The sequence below is a fragment of the Rhinolophus sinicus genome, linkage group LG03, assembly GCF_036562045.2.
Source record: "Rhinolophus sinicus isolate RSC01 linkage group LG03, ASM3656204v1, whole genome shotgun sequence".
Classification (NCBI taxonomy): Eukaryota; Metazoa; Chordata; class Mammalia; order Chiroptera; family Rhinolophidae; genus Rhinolophus; species Rhinolophus sinicus.
This window is the reverse complement of record NC_133753.1, coordinates 18,691,523-18,717,880: the sequence shown is the minus strand read 5'-3', so window position 1 is coordinate 18,717,880 and position 26,358 is coordinate 18,691,523. Positions and strand designations below refer to the sequence as shown.

At 42.7% G+C, this 26,358-nt stretch overlaps 1 protein-coding gene across 4 annotated transcripts in view; it reads right to left on the bottom strand.

Moving 5' to 3' along the window:
- STON2 (stonin 2) overlaps nt 1-26,358 on the bottom strand; it is a 126,921-nt gene that overhangs the window by 39,081 nt on the left and 61,482 nt on the right. For 3 of the 4 annotated variants that reach the window (XM_074327085.1, XM_074327087.1, XM_019731112.2), the window contains exon 5: nt 12,603-12,773. The exons of the other annotated variant lie outside the window; for it this stretch is intronic. In XM_074327085.1, the coding sequence (XP_074183186.1) occupies nt 12,603-12,773 (171 nt within the window). The remainder of the gene's footprint in view (nt 1-12,602; nt 12,774-26,358) is intronic. 4 annotated transcript variants of the gene reach the window in all.

Sequence of the window (26,358 nt, the reverse complement as noted above, 5' to 3'; positions counted from 1 at the left end):
GACTGAGAAGTCTAATTGGCCTCCAAATAGCTGAGTATCCAGGTGTTATTCATGAGCTAATCTCAACTAAGACCATTTATTGAGTGCTTACGATATGCAGGACCCTAAAGCTCTCTGTGTGTGTGTGTGTGTGTGTGTGTGTGTGTGTGTGTGTGTGTGTCTGTGTGTGTGTATGTGTGTGTGTGTGTGATTTAATATTCGATTATCACCTCTGTTTTATGGGTTAGGAAACGAGGGCTACAGCAGCTCAGGGTCCTGCCCATGCAACTCAACCACACTGCACTGACATCTCTTCCACAGCGGAGATGGACAGGAAATCTCCTGTTTCCTTTCCCCTGTGCCATCTTTCCAGGCCCAATGATTCACATCCTTTCCTCCCAAGTATGAAAGTCCTGAGAGATCGCATGGCTCAGAAAGTTTGATACTTGACCTGCTCTTTGACTTTGTAAAAGTGTTTTCCTCTAAGCACCAAACGGTTCAACGACTACCTCTGTCTTCCATAATCAAGTTAACTCATTTCACTGATATTCCTAGAGTGCTTGCTCTGTGTGAGGCATTAGTTCATGTGGGAGGTCTGAGCTAGGATTTGAGCTGAATGGCCAGTGTATGTAAAGAACTTGGAGGACAGGAGAAAGAGAGCCTGGCACTTAGATTCCCACTGCCTGGAAGACAGAGCTGAATTTGCATTCCTTTTCGTATTGCACCTGGCCTTGTCTCCAGCCACCAGGTAGAGAAGTAGTATGGTACACTGGGAAAAGCACTAGAACAGAAAGCAGCAGGGCAGAGGTCTCCACCTCCCCACTATGCCCAACCATCTCTGCTCTGCTCTGCTCTCCCCACACCAGAACAGAACCCTGATATGGAGCAGTACCAAATGTCAAGGGGTGTTTCTAATTTAGGAGGGGCCAAGGAGAAAAGAAAAGGCTGAGATATGTCTTTATTGTATTAAAAGCAATAACAATTTTTAAATTCTTTAAACTCATACTATGTGCCAGGCATGGTGCAAAAAACTTTTCTTAGATGATCTTATTTACTTCTCACAAGAATCCTACGAGAGAGATATTATTATTAACTCAGTGGAAAGAAGAAGAAAATAAGACAGAGAGAGATTAAATAACACGCACAAGTTGTACAGTTAGGAAGTGGCAGAGCTGAGACTTAACAGAGGCTTTGCCACTAAAAACAAAGGGATTTGCTTTGTAAAGAATTTTGTTAAAATGGTATTTATTCCTGACAGGTCTATAAAGAGGCACATCCCCAGGAATCCAAGAGACAGCTTATAGCTGACCTTCTCTGGAACGAGCCGGGGACCCCAGATAGGAAAGCACCATAATCCCATTTATTATCTTTGCTGTATAGTTTTGTAAATAAAGGAGTGACCAATTAATATTGCCCAGTGAGATACATGAGCCTTATAATTTGCTACTTGTCAACCCAACAATTATTTCCTAGCCTTTAGCTAACATGGCATACCACACTGTCTCCATCTAAGTAAATGAGTAAGCAGAGTGGACGTGTGTGTGTGTGTGTGTGTGTGTGTGTGTGTGTGTGTGTGTATTTCTGCAGTGTAGGCACAAAGCCACAGGCACACCTTGCATTCTTGGTTAAAATTCCTTCCTCTTCATAAAGAAGAGAGATTATGTGATTGTTTTAGTCATTCTTCTCTTCCTGAAATGGCTTTGGGAGGGATACGGTCTGGCTAGGGTTTAAGCTCCCAAGTGGATCGAGCATAAAGCCAGATACTGACTCCCTCTGTCTGCGGTGTTGGTAAGAAAGGGAAGCTGAGACAACTATGTGGAGAAACGCTGTCCTCTGCCATTGAAGCTGAACTCTTTAGGGAGAGGGGTCAGAAGAGAATCTGCCTGTCTTACTTGCTGACATTCTCTATCTATACCTGTTGTCAAAGTAAATTGAGGCTGCTTTGGCCTTTTGAAGGTAGAGATTTCATTCTTTCTACAGAAACTTAATTAGTAAAAGTCCCCTAAACCATTTCCCCTGCAAATTGCAAATTCAGTGAGACCAAAAGGAGTTGTATCTTCTAATTCAATCATCTTCCTTTCAGGCCTCCTCTACCTGGCTGATGAACATCCATCACACCTTCAGCCTAAGGAATTCTTGCTCTTCGCTACTGAAATCTGAATTAAGCTTGATGATTAAAATCAAATGGCCTCTCACTATCTAAATGTGTAATGGCTAGCTCAGGTATCCTGACACATTTGCCTGCATTGACAACTGTACTGATTTACAGGAACCTGACAATCATTTTCAGAACTGGTGACTTTCCATTTCTTAAAACAAAAAGAATATAGTCAATGGAATTATAACAGCTACCGTGTTTCCCCGAAAATAAGACCTAGCTGGACAATCAGCTCTAATGCATCTTTTGGAGCAAAAATTAATATAAGAACCCGGTCTTACTTTACTATAAGTCCAGGTCTTATATAACATACCATACCATAACATAATATAATAACGGGTATAATATAATATAATAATATAATGTAATATAATATAATGATATGACATAATACAAGACTAGGTCTTATATAATTTAACATAAGACCTGGTCTTATATTAATTTTTGCTCCAATAGACGCATTAGAGCTGATCGTCTGGCTAGGTCTTATTTTTGGGGAAACACGGTATGTACGATGTCAGAGGGGTAGTCAGTTGGGGGGGGGAGGTTATCACTTTGCGAGGGGTGTAAATGTCTACCTATTAGATTGTTTTGTACACCTGAAACTAATAAAAATAAATAAATAAGTAAAAAATAAAATAAATAAAAGATTTCTGGAGCCCAGTCCGGTTAACTTTTGTGTGTGTCAGTAATCAATCGCCTTTTGGTAGCAAGCTCTTTGTGCCATTCCTCAACACTCCAGGTTAAGAATTCTTTTTGAGAAGCATGTCCTCGCTTGTAAAGCCTGGCCATCAAAAAAGGACCCTTACGGGCTAATTAATTAAAAAGACAGAGCCCCGTGATTTCACGACTCTTCTTGATATCCTCATAGTCTCCTCCTCCAGCGCCCCCTTCTTCCTTTTCTTTCTTTCTTTCCTTCTTTTTTTCTTTCTTTCCTTCTTTTCTGTCCACCACCTCCATTCTATATACTATCTTCTATAACCTTGTTCCTGGGCCTTGCTTCATTGCACGGATTCTGTCACAAAAGACTAATCAGTCCAATCAAGGAACATTAAAACCTGAGGGGGAGGCCACAGTTTTGCTACCCCAAAATAGGACTTTGGGGATATTGATTTTAAGCTAGTTATTAGGAAACAAAAGCCTCAGAAAGAACCTTTGAAGGTCCTCCTTATCTGACCGAAGGAATTTGGACAGAAAACCTGCTTCAAGGAAGGCGGCATCCCCTTGCTTGTCATGGAATAAACTAAATGTGGCAGACAAGGAGAAATCAATGTAGCAAAGCCCGTTTGTTGAACTTCCCAAGCGTCTCACTGTTTCTGGGTGGCCCAGCGAGAATTCTTTTACCCCATGCTTGCGGGGTAATTCTACCTGTAAATTACCTGCTTTCTCTTTGAAATCCCAGCCCCCAGCCCCCCTGCTCCTTTGTCCAAAATGGCATTTAAACCTCCCCCACATGTATATCCATAATATATTTTGCACATTTTCTCCTGTTAATCTGGCTCATGTTAAGTTGATTACTAGCCCAGCCAGAAGAACTTAGAAAGGTGGGAGGAAAATTAATTTTTTGATCCCTACAAACCTATCTACTAATCAGATCAATGACCAGAACCCAAGGTATTGGTTTTGGGTTTGGTTTCCTTTCTCACAGCATGATTTTGGGTGTGAGGTGGGATGGTAGAAGAAGAGAAACAGGGCCAGTGAATCTTACGATCCTTGAGGGCAGACTGTGACGCAGCCATCTGTGCACCCTTCAGAAAGCCTAATGAAGCACCTTCAGTCACTCAACAAATGTTTACTGACAGCCTTCTATCTGCAGAAACCATGGCGAACAAAACAATTTGGGTGCTTGCCTCACAGAGTCCTAGGTCTTATGGGCATGAGAGAAAATTGATTTAAAAAAATCGATAATTACAAACTACGATAAAAGTGGTGAAAGAACACACATGTCAGGGAACGTAGGCGGGGAGTCCTGATCTAGCTTGGGGGTCACGGCAGTCTTTTCTGTCACGGAAGCAGAGACCTGAAGTATGATTAGGAGGTAAGGGACTTGCACATTATAAAATGTTCAACAAAGCCAAGGCTTTTCCACTTAAAAAAAACTGGGCGACCACAGTTTTTGGTGTATGGGAGAAATGAGAAAGAAATCTCAGAAATGTCATCCGAATGTTTCATTTTACAAGCAATGGAATTAAAATCCCTGTACGAGCTGGCAAGGCCACTCTGGCTAGGACTCCTGGCTCCTGGCTTCCAGCCCAGAGCTCCTGGAAGCACATTTTGGGCTTCACAGCAACTAGAATGGCCATTTCAGTAGCCATGACAGACTTACAGGCAGGAGGACAGAACTCAGAGACATAAAGATTGAAGGGGACCAAAGTTTTGCCACCCTGAGCTGCCGTTTGGGATATTGATTTAAGTTGGTTATTAAGAAACATGACTCAGAAAGAAACTTTGACCCTTACCCTTTCCTGCCTGACAGATTCAGGCAGAAACACCTGCTTCAGAAAGGTAATTTCAGGACACTGTGTTGGCCTAATTTGAATTAACTATGGTAAATAGGAAGGCTTCAAGCAGGGGCCGGTTAGCTAGATACCCGCTGTGCCCCACTGTTTCTGGATTGCCCAGCAAGCATTTGCCTGCCCCGTGTGCTCCACTTTCCTTCAACTACCTGTAAATCGCCCATTCTCACTTCTGAAAGCTAATACCCTTCCCCATTCTCTCTTTTGTTCAAAACGTCATATATATCCGGTGTTGCCTCACTGCCATTGGAGTTACCATGCATTTGTGCATACCCCATGGGCATGTATTAAAATTTGATTTTCTCCTGTTAAATTCTCTGTTCATTTGATTATTAACCCAGCTAGAACTTAGAAGTTGAGAGGAAAAGTATTACCTTTTTATTTTAGCCCTCACAAGATCAAGGGTTTGCTTATTCCATATTCAAATAGTCCGTAGTGAGTTAGGAATAAAAGGTTTTTAAAATTAGGCTTTTGATTAAAGAGCTCAGTGCTGCTTCTGAATGGCTCAGTATGTTCAGGTATTTCTGACTAAAATGTATGTGTAAGCCAGAAACAAAGAGTGAACCAGGTCGGTTTCCCCCTCTATGTGCAAAATGAAAAATAAGATGTAGAAGTGGTAACAGTAAGGTGGCAATGTGATAAATCAACCAGTGATATTTAATGACTACTGATTTCATCCATAAGCCCAGCAAGAACTACAGCTAGTCCTAAGCTCTGATCGTCACCACACCTGAGATGACATAAGCAGCGGCCCTTGAGTAACAAGCTGGGCATATTTTAAGTGCCTGTGGAGCCTGCTGGGAAGTCAATACCACCTGAGCAACTTTCTCAGCAGCTTCCCCTCTTTCCTCTCTTGATGACATTGCTATACCAAATAAAAACGAATACCACCATTTCTCTCTCTCAGTTAGCTGTCCTTCTTTCTCAGTAAACAATGCAGGTACAGAGTTGATTAGAAGAACTGGCAAGTGAATAGGGGAAAGCCTACATTCTGATCCACTCTGGCACCTCCAAACTTAGAAGTGAACATGGGCAATAATCCAAGAGCTTAACTATCACTCTATTTGTGAAGCAACGATAGTAAGGCAAAGTTCTCCAAATGCTGCCAAGGCTGTCTCTCAGAAGGAAGGCCTCATTAAGGAGGGAGAAAAAGATGCAGTTGACTACAGATTAAACCTTAATTCCCTCCCCACCTCACACCTCTTCAGGGGACAAAAGATTCGAAATGTCCCTCCAATCAAAACAAGATCTCTCTCTGCCTTTCCAAGATTCTTAGACCCTGCTTTGTGTTGGCCTCTTTGTCTCCGCAAAGAAGCTGCTTCATTGAAACATCATAGAAAAAAATAGTTTTTCTCCCAGACAATGCAGTCGCCTGCACTTAGGCATTTCCAGCGTAGGCAGGCAACAATGCCCGCAGAATTCTCAACCTGTTGCTATAGCAGCAGAAAGAATGTGATTGGAGCAGCTCGCTGAGATCCACACCCCAGGCCCTCCAGCTCCTAGGATGGCATTAACCCTTCACTGCCCTTTCTCAGGGGCAGAAATACCTGGGAAGAATCCTGAATTTTTCTTGGGAGCTTATTTTCTTAGATGTTGTAGTCTTAGCATTTACTCACTCACTCATTCAACCCAGTAGCTATTTATTTAGATTCTGTTAGGCGGACTCCTCGATTTTCAGTGATAAACAATGTAGACGTGACCCTTGGCATTGAGCAAGGGGAAGGGTAGGATATTAAACCTTTGCTAAAATAACAATTTGTCATGGAGTATCAGTGTTGTATGGGAGACACATGAGATTTTTAGCAAAGCCATCATCAGAATGGAAACAATGGATCCAAGATAACCAGCTCATACACTAATTATAGCAGACCCTATATATTTAGGGCCACTGTAATTATTTGATTATTTGCATGTATTCACTTGACAAAAATACCAATAGAAATGCCTACTCTACTCGTAGCATACCTCCTACAAAGCATTAGTTTAAATGAGTTGCTTAATCAAATCAGTTTCCCACATAAAATAGAAATAGCATTGTTCTTCAGAGAACCATTGCAAACAGTTGCTGAATAGTCACCAGGCAACAGAAATAGCAGGTGAGGGCTCAGAAAATGCATGAAAGAACAGGACTTCTAAACAGTTCTGATCGCAATTTATTTCTGTGTCAAGATAGTAACGAAGAAACCTCAGGAAATACAATTTAGAAATTACCTTTAACTCAGCTTACTTTCCCTAATACTGTGGTGGGGAAATCTCATATTACAGATATCTCTCTGCTAGACTTCCCTGTTTCCCATGGAGCATAAGTAGTAGGAAGGTGGGGATTCTTAGGACAATACATTCTGTAGGTAATGATTTCGTGTGCTTTTTGTGAAGCAAAGCAGTGTCAATCAGTTTGCCAAACAAAAGATGAAAAACCAAGAGGACAGGTTGCTAATCTTGGTTGGTTAGTAGATGTGGTCTCTGGGGAAGTTACATAATCCTTACATAAAGTTTCTTCAGAGGTAAATTTGATACACAATGTAGTTTCATAGGCCCAGAATGATCAATAGCAACGCCTACAAACCAGTGGCCTGAAATAAAGCACTTCATTATTATTCTCAGTAAAATGCTGTGAAACACGGTTTCTGCCCTGGAGACTATTTGAGAACCTCAATCATATTTTAGAACACTGGTTTTCTATACCAACCAGAGGCACAGGCAACAGGCAAATCAGGAAAACAAATCAGGAAAAGATGTCCCATTGGGAGGGACGGTCACCCAAATCTCTTAACCACTGCACCGTCGGGCTAGGGTTTGGGGAAAGGTCAGAAACGTTTCACCTAGATGGAAATTGGTTTCTTTTTGCCCTAGAAATAAGTGATGATAGTATATAAGTGATCTAAAGTAAAGATTCCACCCCAAATAATGTTCATCCTGGAAGTGGGCAGTAGGCAACCCAGCACAGTGACCTATGCCTTTACATTTTGGAGGATGGGGTGAGAATGGAAACAGAGCCGTTTTGTTGGGATTCCAGTGCCATCTCTGTACTTACCAAGTTTGAGGTACTTGCAGGAATTCTTTTCCCTTTAAAACCCCACTGGATAGATCATAGTAGCAAAGAGTCCAGTGCTTACTTCCACATTACAAGGAACAGGCCAATTGGAAGAAATGGATACCTTCTGCCTCTTGGTTACTCTGGGATCCAGCTATGACTTCACTAGCTTTGCTAAGCAGGAAAAAGGGCAAGTCGCTCACATGCCCCTCTCCCCCCACAGAAGCTTATTTTAATGGCCCTAATTCTTCACCCCTCTCAGTATCCATGCCCTTTGCCACATGATGTTGCAGCTTCCCCCTGCAAATATATAGTTCCCTGCCCTTTGACAATGGGCTTTGGTCATGTGACTTGCTTTGACCAATAGGATGTTAACAGATTAATAACAGAAACCTAGATGCTTGTGATGAGCTTGCTCCTTGTGGCTTGCGCTCTTGTGTTTCTGCCATTACCCAAGCTGACAGCTGGTCCCTGGGGGAGGATGAGGGACATGAGGAGTAAAGCCACCCCCAGCCAAGATCAGCTGGTTTTCCCCACCCCAACCTGCAGACATAGGGGTTAATCAAAGCATAGTGTTGTATGCCACTGAGGTTTTGTGGCTATTTTGTAATGCAGCATTATCGTAGCAAGAACTGATAACACTCAATAACTGATACAGCCACCATAGTACAAATTCACCTGTAGTTTAAGGGTTAAAACACAGTTTGCTTTGTTTTCCTAATGGATCTCTGATTCCTCCCTGCCCCCATTAGACTATAAGGTCCTCAGTGCAGGTCCTATTACATCCCCAATGCCCCAGATTTATTCATGGAGTCCATGCCATGTTCTAAACCACAGGGGACACAATGATAAACAATATACAATCCCATCCATCAATGCACACCTGCGAATTTTTTTCCTATCTAGGATCAGGTCAATGTGCTTTTGCCCAAAGGTGATTATCATGTTTACTTATGCAGCTGGAAGTATACCAAGTCAATAATGAACTCTGAACCACCTGAGTGTTATTTGCCTAAATACAGATGAACTGGAATCATTGCATCTTTCAGTAATGGAAGGGACTAACAAGACCATTGGATTATTGGTTTTCAATCCTAGCCCATCACCATAGCTTTCTAAATTACAGATTCCTAGTACCCATCTATATTTAGTTGAACAATCTGGCATAAGGCCCAGGTGTCTGTGTTGTTAAAAAGGTCTCAAAGTAATGCTGATGATCACAAGAATTGCGCCCCCCCCCCCATCAAATAGAACCCCTCCATCCAGTGGTTGAATCTCTTACACTGAGTTGCACTAAGCATTTGTGATGACATTCATAAACCCAAATGGCGTGCTATGCTAACAACTAATGGATATATGGGGAACCATCTTCAGGTGACCACATATATCCATTAGTTATTATTAGCATAGCAAACCAGTCCAAAACTCAGTAGCTTAAAACAATAAGAAGTGATTATTGCTCACGGGTCTGTGAATCTGGATCAGTTTGTCTGCTCTCTCCTGGGCCCACTCATGTATCTGAGGTCAGCTGGCTGGTCTAGGATGTCAGGTGTAAGATCACGGTTAGCTGGGGTCATAAGGGTCTATGGGTCACAGCCAGTGAATCCAGGAGTGTCCATCTGGTGACTGGGGTGGATTCCAAGGGAACTAGCAGAAGTATGCGAGGCCTCTTAAGTCCTAGGCTGGGGACTGGCAAGCAAACACACCTTTCCTTCTGCACATCCTATTGGCCAAAGTAAGTTACAGGCCAGCCCAGATTCAGGGATGGGGAAACAGACTCTACCTCTTGATAAGAGGAGCTACAAAATCATGTCACAAGCGACAAGATTCAAAGAGGAGAATCATTAGGGCCATTTTTGCAATCAATTTTTATACAACCTAATGAGAGAAAATTATCACGGGCAGCCAAATGTGATTTCTAAGTGTTGGCCAAAGTTTTCCCCCTGATCTCAAACAGTTAGAAAATCCTCAGGGTGAAGTTTCTGCTATTCCTCATTTCTACTCCTGCCTGCACACATACACATCTTACTCAATCCCCAAGATCTTGGTCTCAAACTAAAGCAGAAGAAGTGGATTTACTCTCAGCACTATTTTATATTCTCCTCTGGGGTTTTTACAGGCCATGTGGACGACATGCCACCCTCATGAGGATTTGTTCAGGGAAAGTCTCTCTGCGATGTCTCTCCCTGCCTTACAAAGTGCCTACAGATGACATGTGGCCGAGTGCTTATCAGGACATCCTCCAAAGGGTGCCTCAGCATTACCATGAGGAGTACCAAGGCCTTGTAAGAAATATTACAGGAAAAAGATAACACACGAGAACAGCCAAAAGCCCTGAGGAGCAGGAAACAGGAGCTCACTGAAGATTACAGGCTGAGGCTAATTATATTCCAGCCCCCAGCTGCTGGGGAAGCCCTCTCCACTCCACTTCCTTGCTTCTCTCACACTTGCCCCAATGGTGACCACTTGGGAAATGCATTACAACTATGGTAGCTGAGTCCACAACTATTCTCCCTGACCCAGGCCCTATATACAGCCTGGCGGGGATGCAGAATTTATTAGCGCATCTCTACAACGAAGGTGCTGCTTTCTGTTTTGTAGAAAAACCACGCTGACCTTTGGGTTAGCTTCACTCAAATTCCCTAAACACCTACCTGTGAAGTCTGGGACAGCAGGGGGTGGTAGAGAAAAGAAGTCCAGAAACCATAAAACACAGGATGGCAGAGAAGTGGCCAGGCCTGGATAGTGCCCGAAGGGAGAGTGGGAGGAGAAAGCATACGCTGCTCAATGCAAAGTTGTCTAAAGTGCATGGTTTGGTTCCCATTTAGACGGCCAGCTTTGAGTCTGCTTGGGAGGATAATTGCCTAGAAGACTAAGCAACAAGAGTGGATGAAAAACACAGTGAACTTTAAAGAAATGCCAAATTCTCCATGAAGAGGCCTCAGAAAAGCCACCTTCAAGAAGATACTGCATTCAATTCCATTTACGGAGAAACCCTAAGAGGTTCTGAAAATGGGCAGAACAGGCCATCGGTCGGAACACTGCCCACTTTTCTAAACTGTATTCTATCCCCAGCACTGGGTCTGGGAGAGAAGCGGCTTTTGTATGTATGGCGATGTCGCAATGCACAGTGGCCAAAGTGCAAATGCCTGTGACGGCCAGGTGGCTGTCACTGCTGTGAATACCATGGGTGGCGTGGAGTGGAATCCATTTGTTTTTCAATCATAACCAAAAAGAGGCACACATTTAAACCTCGCATCTCCAGGAAAATCATCGCCCTGGCTCCCACCTTCATCTGTTGTTCACTCAGCAACAAAATAAGTGACATTCTCGGATTATCTTCTAAAGAGCTGGCTGGTTGGGCTGCAATCAATCTATGCTTTTGATTTATTAGCCAAGGGGAAACCTCAGCTATAAGAAAGCCAACTGCTGCTGTGATTACCAAGGAACATTGGAAATGACAATGATGAAGAATTACTGATTTCAACATAAGACATACTGTACTTTCCTGAAAATTCTTAGAAGAGGGGTGTGCAGTCTAAGAAGGGGATTTTTACCCTGCCTGAGCCCTTCACAGTCTGAGCCCTACACTAGATTTAGGGCTACTGTTTACTGCTGCTCTAAAAACCTAGATATGTTAAGTGTAGGTTGCTCCTTAAGTTGCCTGCACGGCGGTTCCAAGGAGAATCTGTGCTGCATTTGCAGAGATGCCTGGGCACAGGCCAAACGTCCCCATGTGTCCTGGGAGTGACTTTGCTGTGGGCAACTTCTATGGCAGCTTCCTATGCCTTCTCCTCTAAAACCCCTTAGCTCAGCATCTTCACATTCCAATGTCATCACAACGTAATTCATTGTGGCTATTAAAAGAATAGGAATGTCTCAAATATACTATCGTAGTACAGTGTCAACGTAACATTACACACAGCCTTATCTTTCCTACAACGTTTTCCTTGGAACTCCCCAGGTATTAAAGTTTGGGCTAGGCCACGAACCAGAGGCAGCCGTTTTTAGTCCTTCCTTCACATGGCTGTGCCATCCACAGCTTGTATTTGGAATAAATATGGAAATCAGTAGCCTGTTAACAATGTAGCACTTGATTACTCTGAATTACTCTCTCACTCACAGCAATTGAGGAGAAGTCCTTGGCACCAGCCCCACGCAACAAACCTGCTTTCCAGCCTCCTCCAAGTGCCGTCCGACCCTCCTCTCAAAGAATTCTCGGCACACTGTACAAAGCTCTCCATTTTCTCCCGTAAATACCACATGAATCCCACATTGAGCATCTGACTTTTTTCTTCCCAGAGCACCACAGATGTAATTCAACACTTTCATATTCATATATATTTATATATATTTAATTAGACCAACTTATCTTTGAATTCTTTCACTCAACTCCCCCCCACCCCCCGCCCCTCGCACTGGCATCTTTCATTCAACAATGAAATATTTTAAATAGGGTTTTCTGTTTGCTTGGCTTGTTTTGTTTTGAGACAAAACGTCATCGTGGTCTATTTTAAAGCTATGGTAACAATTTGGGCTACTTTTCAATTAGTCAGAGATGACCATAAAATGCCCACAATCCTTAGCAATTTTCCTTCTTCAAAACCGATTTGGTAAGCAATATAGTTTTGTGTGTTTTTTTCTCTCTCTCTACAGGGCCAAAAGGGTAAGTTGTACTAACCAGAGGTAATTAGTACATTAAGTTTTGTTTCAAGGCCAACCTATCAGGTTACAAGTTCTAATAAATCCTGTTGGGAAAAGACATTTCTTTGTCTTAAGATGACTGAGAACTAACCAATCAAACAAAACACCTTCACTTCTATCCGAAACTTGCCCTCTAAACACAATGGAAAATAAAAGCCAACACCAAAGCAAATAAAATGAATGAAGTGGCCCTGCTGCGGGCAGCCCTTACCATTGGGCGTGGAGGTCCCCTCCGGACCCTCGCATGGGCTCTGGCTCCTCCTGGGGTGGGGTGAGGGTGGCGAGGGGTCCAGGACGTGGGTGCGGGTAGAGGTATGCTCCATGCATGCTGGAACAGGACTCACCGTCGTCTGCCTGCCTGTCTGCCACTCCGTCCTCTCGTCTGGGTGGGAAGGGCCAAGATGAAAAAAAATGTGCAGGTTACTCACTGGCCTTCCCAGGCGGGCACACCCAGGAGGAGGGAGAGGCAAGGAGCAAACAGGGAGATTCTTCAGAGACTGGGCTCAAGATCTTGCTTTTGATTCCTTTTGTTAATACTTTCTGAACTTTACACTCGATCTGTACAGACATGGGTACTTTGGGGAGGCAAATAACACTGGGTAATTAGATTCAAAGGGCTTAATGCAAAGGTTACTTTGAAAATGCAGTGCTTTCGTGCACATGCTTGAAAAACCTTTAAAATTTGTTTCCACTGTGTTTGAGCATTAACACTAGCACAAGAAATGAGGGGAAGGGGCTACTTTGGTGCTGGGGCCTGGAATGGCCCAGAGTAGGCAAAGTTGGATGTGATTGAGACAATGAATTTCCCTATCTCTTGGGCTCTAAGTTTTGGAGAAACAGGATTCTTTGCCTTGTATAAGATGCACATTCTTCAAATGGGTACCTGGATATCAAGATTTTAGAAATGGATACACATTGAAAATGTACGAACTTACTACCTGATAGCCTGGCCTTTGAAGAATCCTAAAATGAAGCTTTTCTTAAATGGAGGGATCCTTTAGTAATTTGTTTTGGTCTAAGTGTGGGTGTTCATAAACAGAGGTCCAGCAGGGTTACTATAAAAGACGACGGAACAATGGAGCCTGGGGTCAGGACGAGGGAACTAACACCTATTAGTACTGACTCTGGACCAGGTACTTATCTCATGGAAATCCTGAAACTGCCCTTCTGAGGGAGGCATCATTATTCCTCTCTCACACATGAGCACACTGAGACTCAGAGGTCAGGTAACCTGGCTAGGGCTTGCCAGCTACAGAATGGAAGGCCCAGGATTGGGACCCCGGTTTGCCTGAATCGAACACCCAGTATTATCCCAGTATTAGAGCAGCATACCACCAGGCAAGTCTTCCACCATTCCTGAAGAAATATTCACTTGCATTTCACCTAAGGCGAGGTTATCTTCTCTTAAATATGTATACCATTTCCAAAGTGGATATGCTAAGGAATATAATTCTGCAGGATAATAGGTACAATAAAGGTAAGAAAAAATGTGCTGTACAGGTTTCTTTGCTGTGGCTTCTCGCAACCTTTCACATACCGACATATATTATGGATCTCCAAGCTCAGGACTTCCAGAGTACCAGGTTTCCTTCCCCAAAGCTTTGTCACTTGGGACGAGGGGATCTTTTGGGTTTGGGAAACACTGTTATAGAGATGGGTTACTGTACTTTTCTCCCTCTCTGCTGTGGTCTGAGTGCTCGTGTCCTCACAGAGTTCACATGTTAGAATCCTAATGCCCGATGTGACGGTATCAGGAAAGGGGGCCTTTGGGAGGCGTTAGGCAATGAGGGTAGAGCCTTTATGAATGGGATTAGTGCTCTGATAAAGGAGGTCCCACAGAGCTGCCTAGCCCCTTCCACCTTCTGAGGATATAAGTCTGATCTGGAAGAGGACCCTTACCTGACCATGCTCACACTCTGATCTCAGATTTCCAGCCTCCAGGATTATGAAAAACAAATTTCTGTTGTTTATAAGTTTTGGATTTATGGAAAAAAAACGTTCATGACAAAAAATTTCAGACAGTATATAAGGGTATAAAATAAAAAGTAAAAATCTGTATTCTCTCTAATAATCAGTCCCATTCCCACTGTTAAAATTTCTCATGTATCTGCTTCAGAAATTTTATGCATATAAAGCACATATGAATACCCTTTTAAAAATAACACAACCAAGATTAAAGTATAACCATGAAGTCTTATTTGGCAATTAAAAACAAAAAGTGATGTATTTGAGATTTTCCATTAGCATATTAAACTGCTATTAGCAGGTAAGAGTCAAGAAAAGTAAAAGGTAGGTCTATAACACGGGATTACTGCTTTGTAAAAGGGTCCTCTCCGTGGGGGACGTTCTTCATGATTCAGTGTCAGAATGCCTGGCTTCCCTTTCTAGCTCCGGGTGACCTCTATACTGGACACTCATATCTCAGATGGGGAGGACCCTTGGACCTAAATCACATCACAGGTTGTTGTGAGGATCAATAACAATTATGATGACAATGACACCTCCGCCGCCACTTATTGACCACAAGTGTCTGTGCCAGACACTTTTCTTAATGTTTTGTATGTATTATTTCAATGAAGCCTTACTCTCAGCAGCCCTATGAAGCAGGTGGTATTATTAGCCCCATTTTACAGACTGAGAGAGCCATCTCATGTGTGCACCCAGCATCAAGTGTACAAGAAATGCTTCAAGTTGTAGCAGCAAAGTAAATATGATATCGGCAACCCTGGTCTTTGCCACAATGTACTTACTCCTCAAAGTGGCACTGTAAAGTGGGTCCCATTTTCCCTTAGGAAAAATGTTGTAATTGGGGTTTCTATTTCAAAACCTCACCTTGGTTTCCTATAAATTCCATGCATAATCAGTAAGATCTTGTAAAAACAGAGATACAACAAGTCTCATAATCATTTAAAATAGCAAAATGATGTTCCATGACTCAGAGATTTTGAGAGATGGCTCCCACAAACCCCTCTCTGCTTACTGATCAATGAAACCACATCTAGAAAAATATGTGGGTCTCCTCTCAGGGTACATACCTTATGACACTGTCTCAGTCATGAAACAATTTTTAAATATGCTTAAATTTAAACCCCATGTGATGGCACGAGGGCTTCCAACACATTCTATATGTACACACAGAACATACTGTGTATCATAAATCTGACATAATATTAATATATAAGTTAGAACAAGCATCATTTCATTAGAAATAGCTTTCCAGCCTACTTAGAATTTTAAAAAGCCATTTGACGAGTGATTTGACTGACTCATTTCCCTTAGAAAAACTGTCTAGGGATATTGTGAATCAACAACTTCTTATTCTCTCAATAGATTTTTCTGTAAAATCCAGAGGTATTCAAAATCAGTTCATTGGGTTCTCGCCCCTCTAACATCACTATGGAAGCATCTCCATAGTTGAGACAGCACTCAGAGCCTTAGCTTTGGTTTGGGGTACCCATGTTTCGACCTGCTCCTCCTGCCAATCTCTCTCTCTCTCTCTCTCTCTCCCTCCCTCCCTCCCTCCCTCCCTCCCCCTTGCTCTTGCTCTCCCTCTCCCTCTCTAGTCCCCTCTCCCTCTCCCTTTCCCCTCCCTACCCACCTTCTCAGGCAAGGAAAGCCTTGAAGGTGAGGTAAGTCACAGAGGGACCGAAAGAGAGAAGGGGGGAAGAAGACAGTCTTGCATTCCTTTAAGGTGGTTACAGTTGAGTGGGTACTATGCATTTTACTTGAAGGGTTAAAAAAACAAAAAAAGAACAGGACAGAGAACTTGACTCTTTCTCTCCTCCAGCTTTGACCCCCCACTCCAATACTAAATACAACTTTCAGCAGAAGCCTAGAAGATGGTGGTGGTTTATTCATTTGGCGGGTATTTGTCCTCTGTCCTGCCCTCTAATGTAGCATAATCTTCATGTCGGATGCATTGTTTCTTATTTTCAATTACATTCAATGACCATCCATTCAGAAAGAAGTCCACTGGCAGCGAGTGCGGCCCTGCTGTGACATACACACATTTCAAAGACATAAATGCTCGCTTCTACCACTGTGCAGTCAGGAGTAGGGGAGGGACCGCAGTGCTCGGTGGCATCCAAGACAGGGCTTGGGTCCCAAATCTGCTATTGATGTTCCAGTCAAGTTCAGGTCCAAGTTCCAGCTTCTTAGTCTCTCGAATGAGGATGACAGCATCTACCTCACAAGGCTGTGATTAAAGATTCACTGAAAGAAGCATGTAAAACATTTGTAAACGGCCGAGCACCACACAAATATTAGGTAGTGACCAACCATCACAGCTGCCAGCTCTCTCAATGTGGAGGGTGATCATTGCTGTAGTAGAGAAACCAAGTTGTTCCTGTGGTTCTACGTCCCCCAGCCCATGGCCTAACCAGAGGCTGTTCCCAAAGTAGGTCCATCAGAACACTAACCAGCTGGTGAGCACAAGTCTAGTAGAAAATGGACGATCTCATTTTCATGTGAACACAAGACCTCTTCCTCCATTCCTCTTGCTTTATCAGGCCTTCTGAACTACTTCCTTGTCATGTTTATGAAACAAATTTTACAAATTTGTTGTGGAAAATTTCAAAACTCCACGTAACAAAACTCCATGTACACATCACCAGCTCTGACAATCACCAATTCAACCAAATCGTGTTTCCCCTCTATCTCTACCCACTCTGGATTTTCTGAAGCAAATTCCCAGTATCATATCATTTTACCCATAAATGTCTGCATGTAGCTCTTAAGGATAAGGATTCTGCTTGTAAATAAAACCAAAATGTTATGACATCCAAAAATGAACTACAATTACTTAAATAGTATCCAATATCCACTCAGTATTGAAATTTCTTCAAATGGCTCAAATATTTTTTTTTTCACTTTGTGCAAATCAATCCTGCAACTGATTGAACGATGTTGTCTTTTTTTAATCTAAAAGTTCTTTTGCCAGCTTTCCTTTTTCCTTGCAATTTATTTGTTAATAACCTGATCCTTTTGTCATACAGATTGTCCCACAATCCACATTTTGATGATGGTGTGATTTTTGGTGTTCCTCTGTCCCCTTTATTTTCTGTGAAGTCATAGTTAGGTCTAGAGGCCTGATCAAATTCAGATTTGATCTTTGGATAGAATAGCTAGTTCATTCGTGGTCGTATGTACCTCCATCAGGAGGCAATTCGTATTTGATTACCTCTGCTTTTGTGCACTTAGCAGGCGCTGAAAATCAGTGCTTACACAGTACTTCATAGGGATTGGAAAATGGTGATTTTCTCCCATTACTTCTTCATTTATTAATCGGGATGCTATTATTATTATTAAAGGTTTACATTTGCCTGAAATGAAAGCATGTATTTTTGGCTACGAGGTGTTATATTAGATGATAGCTATTTGTTCCTTTCTATCTATATATTTCATTAAAATCTATTATAGTAAAAAGACGATTTAGTCTAATAAAAAAAATACTCCATTAGATCTCAGGGGAGGGGAGGAGAAACTAGGAAACATTATTAAAAAACCTTCAATGAAAGGGTAGAGAAGGACTGGTCCACAGTACATCATTCAGATTTAAATTTGATTCTGTCACTTGTGAGCTAAGATATTTGGTCAAAATTTTTAACATTCTTATCTCCAGTTTTCTCCTCTATAAGATAACAACTTCTGCCTTATAAGGATTCATGATAAAATATGCAAAGAGCCTGTTCCAGTGTCCAAAAAAATTACTAGATGCTCAATAAATTATAGTAACACTGGTTTTTACCATTGTCTACCCCATACCTCGTCCACTGCGTGGCAAAGAGCAGTTGCTCAATAATGTTAGGTGAATAAATACAGAGCCGATTGGCTTTACTTCGTCCCAAGCTGATGATGGCTTTAATATTTCATGATGCTGGGGATATAGGAATAAACAAAACAAAGTCTCTGCTCATGAATTTACACTAAATCACGTGTAGGCATTAAAAAGGTAATTATTTGCTCCCAGGTTAATTATTGGCTATTTTGAAAATAAGTACTGTTGGTAACCATCAGGGTTGGGGCAAGTGAAGGAAGCAGGATCAATCCATCACCAGAGACCTGAGAAGACACCAGTTTTCTCCAAAACAAAAATACATCAGTACTGTCATTACATTTGATTTGTCCCGAGGTGCATTCAGGGATCACTTAGTATAGAGGATCAAAATGTGTCCCCCCAAAACATAGGCTGAAGTCCCTGTCAGAACCTGTGAATGTGACCTTATTTGGAAACAGAGTGTCTGCAAATATAACGTAGTTAAGATGAGTTCATACTGGATGAGGATGGCTCCCGAGTCCAATCTTTGGTATCCTTTTAAGAAGGAGCAAAGAGACACAGAGATACACAGGGAAGAAGACAGAGTGAAGATGGAATCGGAGATTGGAGTTATGCTGCCGGAAGCCAAGAAACGCCAAGGATTGTCAGTAACCACCAGAAACTAAAAGGATTCTAGGAGGCAAGGAAGGATTCTTCCCTACAGCTTTTTGGGGGAGCATAACCCTATTGACACATTGACTTAAGATTTCTCTCCTCCAAAACTATGAGAGAATACATTTCTCTTGTTTTAGGCCTCCCAGTTTGTGGTAACTTGTTACAGCAGCCCTAAGAAACTACTACACCCAGTGAGCCCAGACCAAAGCCATGGGCCAATCAGCCTTCCTTTGGCTTATTTAGCAGAAAAGAGAGGAAAGGAGGGGGGACTCCTAGACAGGAGAACCTGAATCAGTTTTAATTTATCTTACATCAACTGGGCCTGACTGAGTCTTCAAAGCTGTGCAAGTACCAACAGGTAGGTAAGCCTGCTTTACCTGAAAAGCAGGTAGGTAGAAGCCACGAACTTTTAGCACTGATACCTTGGGAATGAGACTGCTCTTTGTGGAGTTTGGCTGGGGTGTGGAGTGGGGGTGGGGGGCAATGACAAATTGACATCCTCCTCCACAGGCATAAAGGAGAAACTTGAATACAATCCAGGATAGTGAGGGAAGCACGCTACCCGCGGCAGCAGCCTCTCTATATTGTATCTCAGGAAGGCTCAATGGTCTACTGCAGATGCTCCTAAACACTCTCCTAGTTGGCTAACCAGGCTGAGCCACCACCCACCTTGCACTGTGAGAAGGAGTCAGTGCAATAATGGAGTAGAGAACCTGGCATGCAAGAGGCGCTGGTCTGGCATCCGTCCTAGAGCCATTGTCTGGATATCTGTAATAGTAACTAGTGGTGTTGCCCATTCACAAACATCCACTGAGGCCCTTTGTGTGCCAAGCACTGGGCTGGACCCTGGAGAGACTAAGAATGAGATACAGTCTTTGATAACTTCCTTGTGTTAGGTGTGTGGGATTAGGGATACCTTCCTTTCTTTCTTAAAATGTCTTTTGATGTTAATAGTTTTATAAGGAAATGCTTAAAACTTTGATCTACTTTTTCAAAAAAGATGTGGGAAAAGCTGCCATGTGCATTTACTGGGTGTGTGTGTGTGTGTGTGTAGTTTATAAACAACATTGCTCAATCTTTCAGCAAGGCGCAGCACTTGATACCTAGGGAGACAGTGCCCGTCCTCTAATTTACCTTCACCCACACTGTGTTCTAACACTGAGTCAGTAGCATATGATTTAGCACTTAATTGGTGGCTAATTATTTCAGGTATGCTACTTTTATTTTCCCAGATTAGCTCCCCCAGGGCAGGAATTACCTCCTTTCACATCATCTGTTAGCACCTCTCAAAAGCCCACCAGGCCCCAAGATTAGCTGGCCTTACAGATGGAAATGTGCAATAGACTTCTCTCTACCTTTCTGATTAAAAAAAAAGAGCTATCCCAAGCTACCTAGTGGTTATGTTAGGGCAAGGAAGGAAGCAGAAAAGATATGACTAAGAGTCCTGCTCACTTTTAGGGGCTGCTTCATCATTTCCTTTTGGTTCTCCCTGAAATGGCACCACCAAGAGCAGAGGGCAAAACATGCACCGGGACTAAGAACCACCTGTGAGGCACCAACACCTGGAAACAGGTGAGGGTGTGCGTGTGCGCCATGTGCACACGACCTAAAGCAAATCAGAGCCTTCCTGGTGACGTCTGGAAGGTTATTGTTCCTTCCTGACTGCCAGATGCTTTGGATACTTGCTAGAAGCAACAAAGAGTATTCGACCCCATACATCTTTGGAAACGCGGATAGGAGTGGTGTGTACCAGACCCTGTGCCAAGTTCTTTCCCTCTGCTCTTTTATTTATTCCACTCAGAGGCTCTACCAGGTAGCACTAACCCTGTGTCAGCAGATAGCAAACTGCCCAGAAAGGGCAGAGCAAGAACTGGATCTCATGTCTTGATGACTCCAGCACAGACTTTCTGCAAGAACCCAGTTCAACACAATTGGGAAGGAAGACCATATTCTTTATGGATCCAAGCAAAACTGTTAGTTCTTTACCATTGTTCTCCCATACCTGCAGCTTCTGCTCACCAATACAAGCAATGCATTTTGATCAGAGACCCTCAAGTAATTCCACAAAGCTGGCCTCTATGCATATTTCTAGCCTTGGACAGAAGAGAAAAAGAGAACTCAATGAAGCCACCAAACTTGGGTTAAAAACTACACTCTCTCTCCTCTCCATGCAGACAAGCTGATTGAGGTTAGAGCCATAGAAACCAAACAAAAGGCTCTCAGGAGGAGCCCACACCTCCTGGCCTCTGCTGCCAGCCACTGCGGGAAAGGGAAAGGGAGTCCCCACCCTCCTCCATCCCTCAACAGCACGAGGAAGATTTGGCCTGTCATCTTCCCAGGGAGCAAATTCCACAGCTGTCTGAGAGATGGATTTTTGTTCTCAAACAACACAGCAGCTCCTCCTTTAAAGCCAAAAGTCAGCAATAAAATGGGTCATAAACCTGTATATGGGGTTATAACCCCCTTAGAGTAGGCGGCTGGATTTGTCCCAGGCCTTGGGCCTGTCAAAACCAAATTCTTCAGGAAGTTCCTCAGTGTCACCATGAGGAGGGGGAGAGGTTGGTGGAGGTCATGGCTGTCACCGTGCTGTTGCCACAGACGGCACTCTTCAGGCCAGGTCCTCCCTGGTCTCGAACTCACAGGCTTATTGGCCTGACACCATCTGTTAGCAAACAAAGATATGCAGCTTGCTTTGCAGATTTGGGATGATTCTGAAAAAAATCACTTTCACACACTCTAAAATGTCCAAGATAGCACATAAATGACAAAATAATAATAATTGTAATTATTATTATTATGCACTTTATATATATCATAAGTCAGCACTATTTTTGAAACCAGTAAAGAAATCTGAACTATTTCCTTGTTAGACTTATTTTATTTGTGCTCCTAAATATCTCTTTTGGGGATAGAAATTCCAGGGAGGAAGTCATCGTTATTCAGATATTAAAAATATTTTTATTGTTGAGGTCTCCAAATAGGCTTCAGTATATAAAACCTACCTCAATGCTTTAAACTTCTTTTATTATCTTTGTAGAACTAGGTGCACTGCAAACTGTTTAAGAGAAAAGTTTACAGGTAAACTGTTTCTGGGACTGAGGACGTTTAGCTCTTTTCAAATAGGGAAGAAATTTTATAGCAAAAAGATTAGATTTATTCTTTATGGATCCAAGATGCGGTGATAATAATAACTATAATAATTATTATTATTTTATTGGAAGAGCTGACATCTTAGTAAGCACATCTATAATATCAAGCCGTTTTCTAAGAGCATTAAATATATTTTTATTCATCTTCAAAACTCTCTGAAATGATTATTAAGACTGTTCTAATTCTGTAGAAGAAACTGAAGCTTAGAAAAGTTAAGTGTATCTTGAACAAGGTCAAATGGCTAATAAGCCAGTATTCAAACTGGGCAGTTCAAACTGAGCTCCCAACCTCCTCCACTCCTCAACAGCGTAATGAAGATTTGGCTTTATTATCTTCCCAGGGAGCCAATTCCATAGCTGTCTGAGAGAGATTGATTTTTATTCTCAAACAACACAGCAGATCCTCCTTTAAAACCAAAAGTCAGCAATAAAATGGGTCATAAACCTGTATATGGGGTTATAACCCCCTTAGAGTAGGCGGCAGGATTTCTCCTAGGCCTTGGGCAATTAGTCGCCAAAAAACTAGTGGCAGATACCAGTAATCACTGCTTGAACATGGAATGGGCTGCCTCCCTAAAGAGAGCGAGAGGGTCCTTCAAAGTGAGAGTTGTTCAGGCAGAGACTGTTGTAGTGAGAGCACTGGAAATATCATTAAAGGGACGATGGCCAAAGTCAGCAATGCGACATACATGACCTGGGCAGAAGGTAGTGGCAGTGGACACGGAGGTTTATTTTAACATGTGGCATGATGGCAGCTCAACAATGGCATGAAAGCAACCCAGGGGAAAGGATATCACGCCAGTCCTTCCAAGGTTCAGGAAATGAGGACCACAGGGAGAGGAGGGTAAGACAGACTACTTAGGAGAAGGAATAACAACAAAACGCATAATATACAGGTAGAGAAGGCAGGATTATTTTCTCACCATTAACAAGGGTTTGAAAGAGGCAAGATGGCTCAGAATGGAGTAAATGAATTAGTGAGTGAATGAATGAAAGTCCAAGGAGGGGTCAGAGGGGCTCTGACCTCAGAAGGATGGTCAGCAACAGCAGGGAAGAGGGAGACCCTGGGTCGGGAGAGGAGGGGGCTGTATCAGTGACAGTGACAGGAAAGGAGGAAGCTATTGGAGAAGTTGTGGAACTTTCCCATGGTTGCTAGTCCTAGCCCAAGGTTCTAACTGGAATATTAGTGTGAAAATGGGAAAATCGCTGTGAGCTTTAGATGAGACAATGTATGGAAAAGTATCTGATGGTGCCTTTCAACCTTTGGTTGAAACTAAAGTTGAGTTGTGTGGACCTTGGGAAAATTTCTCCTCACTGTTGACTTTTGTTTTTCAGCCAGATATTTACTGTATGCTATTACAGGCAACGTGTTTGAGGTGATCTAATAATGAATCAGACACTGACATTGCTTTGACCCTCGAGGCACATCCATAGAGACACAGTGTAATCTGGTGGTGACTACCCACTTGTCAACAAGTAATTACTGAGCATCTACTACATGCCAGGCACTTAGTGATACACCAAGGACAACAGAGAGTCCCCGTGCACATGGAGTTCATGTGAGCAATCAACAGGCAGACCCTCAGAAACAGACTAATATTATTAAGTGGGGTTAAGTGCAATGCAGAAAACAAAGCAGGGTAGGGAGATGGAGAGTGAACTGGGCCCTGGCGGCACTATGGTAGAGGGGGTGATCTGGGGAGTCCTCTGTGAGGAGGTGATAAATGGGCAGAGACCTAAATGGAGTGAAGGAGTACCTTCCAGACAGAGGGAACAGAAAGAGCCCGGAGGCAAAGAAGAGCAAGCAGGCCAGTTTTACATGAACATGACCAAACAGAAAGTGGTACGTGATACAGCAGAGCTGCTGCTGTGATAGAGACGTTACTCCCACCTTGGGGGGTAGGGCGAAGGGTGTATGGCGTGTATAGAAGGCATGATGAAGAATCAAGAAAGCCTCCTGGAGGTGCTGGTATCTGAGCTGGACCTTAACGGAGGGACCCCATTTAGACCTGTGACAAAGGAACACTGTAAACCAAGGCCCAAGGGGAAAAAAACAAGGGTATTTGGGAGAAGCAGAGAACAGTTAGACTGTACACTTAAGGGGAAAAAAACAAGGATATTTGGGGGAAGCAGAGAACAGTTCGACTGTACACTTCAAATATGAGCAGGTTATTGTATGTCGACTATACCTCAGTAAAGCTGGGCGGTAACATCATGGTCTATAGATCTTAAACAGGGCCCCTATAATCATGGGAGATAAACACTAAATTTCTACAATTTTTGTGGCACAGATTTCTTGTGATCATGAATATCTGTGTTTTCTTCTTTTGGGGCACACAGTTAAGCCACATTTTCCCACCTCTCTGGCAATAAGGTGTGGCCAGACTCTGAGTTCTGGTCAACAGGATGTGCACCCCCATTTCCCACCCACCATGTGAATGGACGAGACTGACGACACAGAGTAGCCTGGGTCCCTGAACTCGGGAGCACAGCACCCTGTCACCACCCTGTACTCATAGGGGGTTGAATGAGAAATAAACACGAACTGTGATGAGCCACTGGAATCTTGGGAGTTATTACAGCAGTTAGCCTCCTGCACAAGGGTATTATATAAGCTGGTTACATAGAGTGAACATACACAGAGAGTGCCAAAAAAACGTACACACATTTTAAGAAAGGAAAACTGTATTAAAATTGTAATACTCAATACACACTGATAACAAAAGATGAATACAAGTGACTTGTATTTGACTTCTGCAATTAAAAGAGGTGCTCAAAGTGGTTACTGTCAGCATCCAGACCCTTCTGATTACGATGAACTACTGCTTGAGCAACGTGCTCACTTGTATACATTGTTTTGGCACCCCCGTATTAACATACCATGCAAAGTATATTATATATTATATTAATCATTAATGTATGTTATATAAAACACATTAGTATATTAATATTCCTAATACCAATATTAATAGAGGGCAAATCACTGAAACTTAGTAAGCCTTAGTTTCTTCTGTGAAAATGGAGGACATTTTTCTGCTTATCTAACAAATTGTAATAAAGAATGAATAAAATTATGTATTTAAAAGCTTTTGGAAAACAAGTGTTTTTCACCTAAAATATAATTATCAAAAGTGTTATTATAAACGTCTGTATCTGATTGCCTTAGACCAAGTTCATAGTTTTACTTCCAGTGAGGATCAGGTAACTTTTCTTTGTTCCAAGTCAGAAAGAACTTCCTCTTAGTTCCAGCACCTGCCTCATATTTGATATGAACAGATGGATCTGAAAAGCAATCATTGATTGGGACTGTTCTTTTTGGCACAAGATGGGAGATGGATGGGGGGGATACATTCAAATGTAAATTTGTAGGCAATGGCTACATTTTAAAAAATATAAATATAAATTCTTCATGGGAAAGGCTTTATTTATGTTTTCTCATTTTATGTTTTTGTCCCAAGGTCTGGCCTTCAAGTCTAATCCTGAAGGGTCAGAAGGGATGTGAAACCAGACAGATGCACTGATGACCCAAACCATCACTACTGGAAAAGGAGCCTCCAAGTGCATTGCGTGTTAGCAGTGCAGGAGCAGCAATGAGAGCAACGGGGTGTGGAAAAGGGCACATGTGTGCCCACTCACAGAACTACAGTAAACACCTGGGATTTATTCCAGACGTCTGTGCATAGAATAAGAAAATGTTCTGTCAGTTCCCTATTTAAAATGGGTGAAGTCACACACCTTCGATGAATGTCACTTCTTCATTTTAGAATTAATAAACTAAATTATGCCACAGTAACAGATAACCCCAGAATCTCAATGGCTTACAATTATAAAGATTTCTTTCTCCCATTACATCCATCGAGAATTAGCTGCAGCTCTGTTTCCCCTCATTCCAGGGCCCAGGCCGAAAGAGTAGCCCCTGTGTGGAACATCAGATTTATGCCCAGCCTTCAAGGATATTGCCCTAAGAGTCCAGGGGCAGGCTCACATAATGCGTAAGGATTTAAAAGTATAGACCACGCTAAAACTTGTTAAACAACGTAGGTCCTATCCTCCTTGACCGATATATGTTCATAACAAGCACGAGGCTTTAATGGAATTGCGACTTCTTGGATTCCTTGGAGCTCCACACGGAAACATCACCATGCAGGGAGAAGTGGCCCCTGGCCTGAGTCCTGCTCCCCCACCCCACTCCATCCTGCACTGTGAAGGCTCTCCTGTCCCCACATCCAAGCTCTGTCCTAGCCCCTGTAGGCCTAGGGGCGCACACACCAGTGGCATGGGCTGCACTTGGATGCACAGATCCAGGAAGAGGCCTGGAAGCAGCTGTCTGTGCAGAGGATTCTGGAGTCCTGGGTCCATGGACTGTGGTCTAGAAGGTGAGGAGTGGG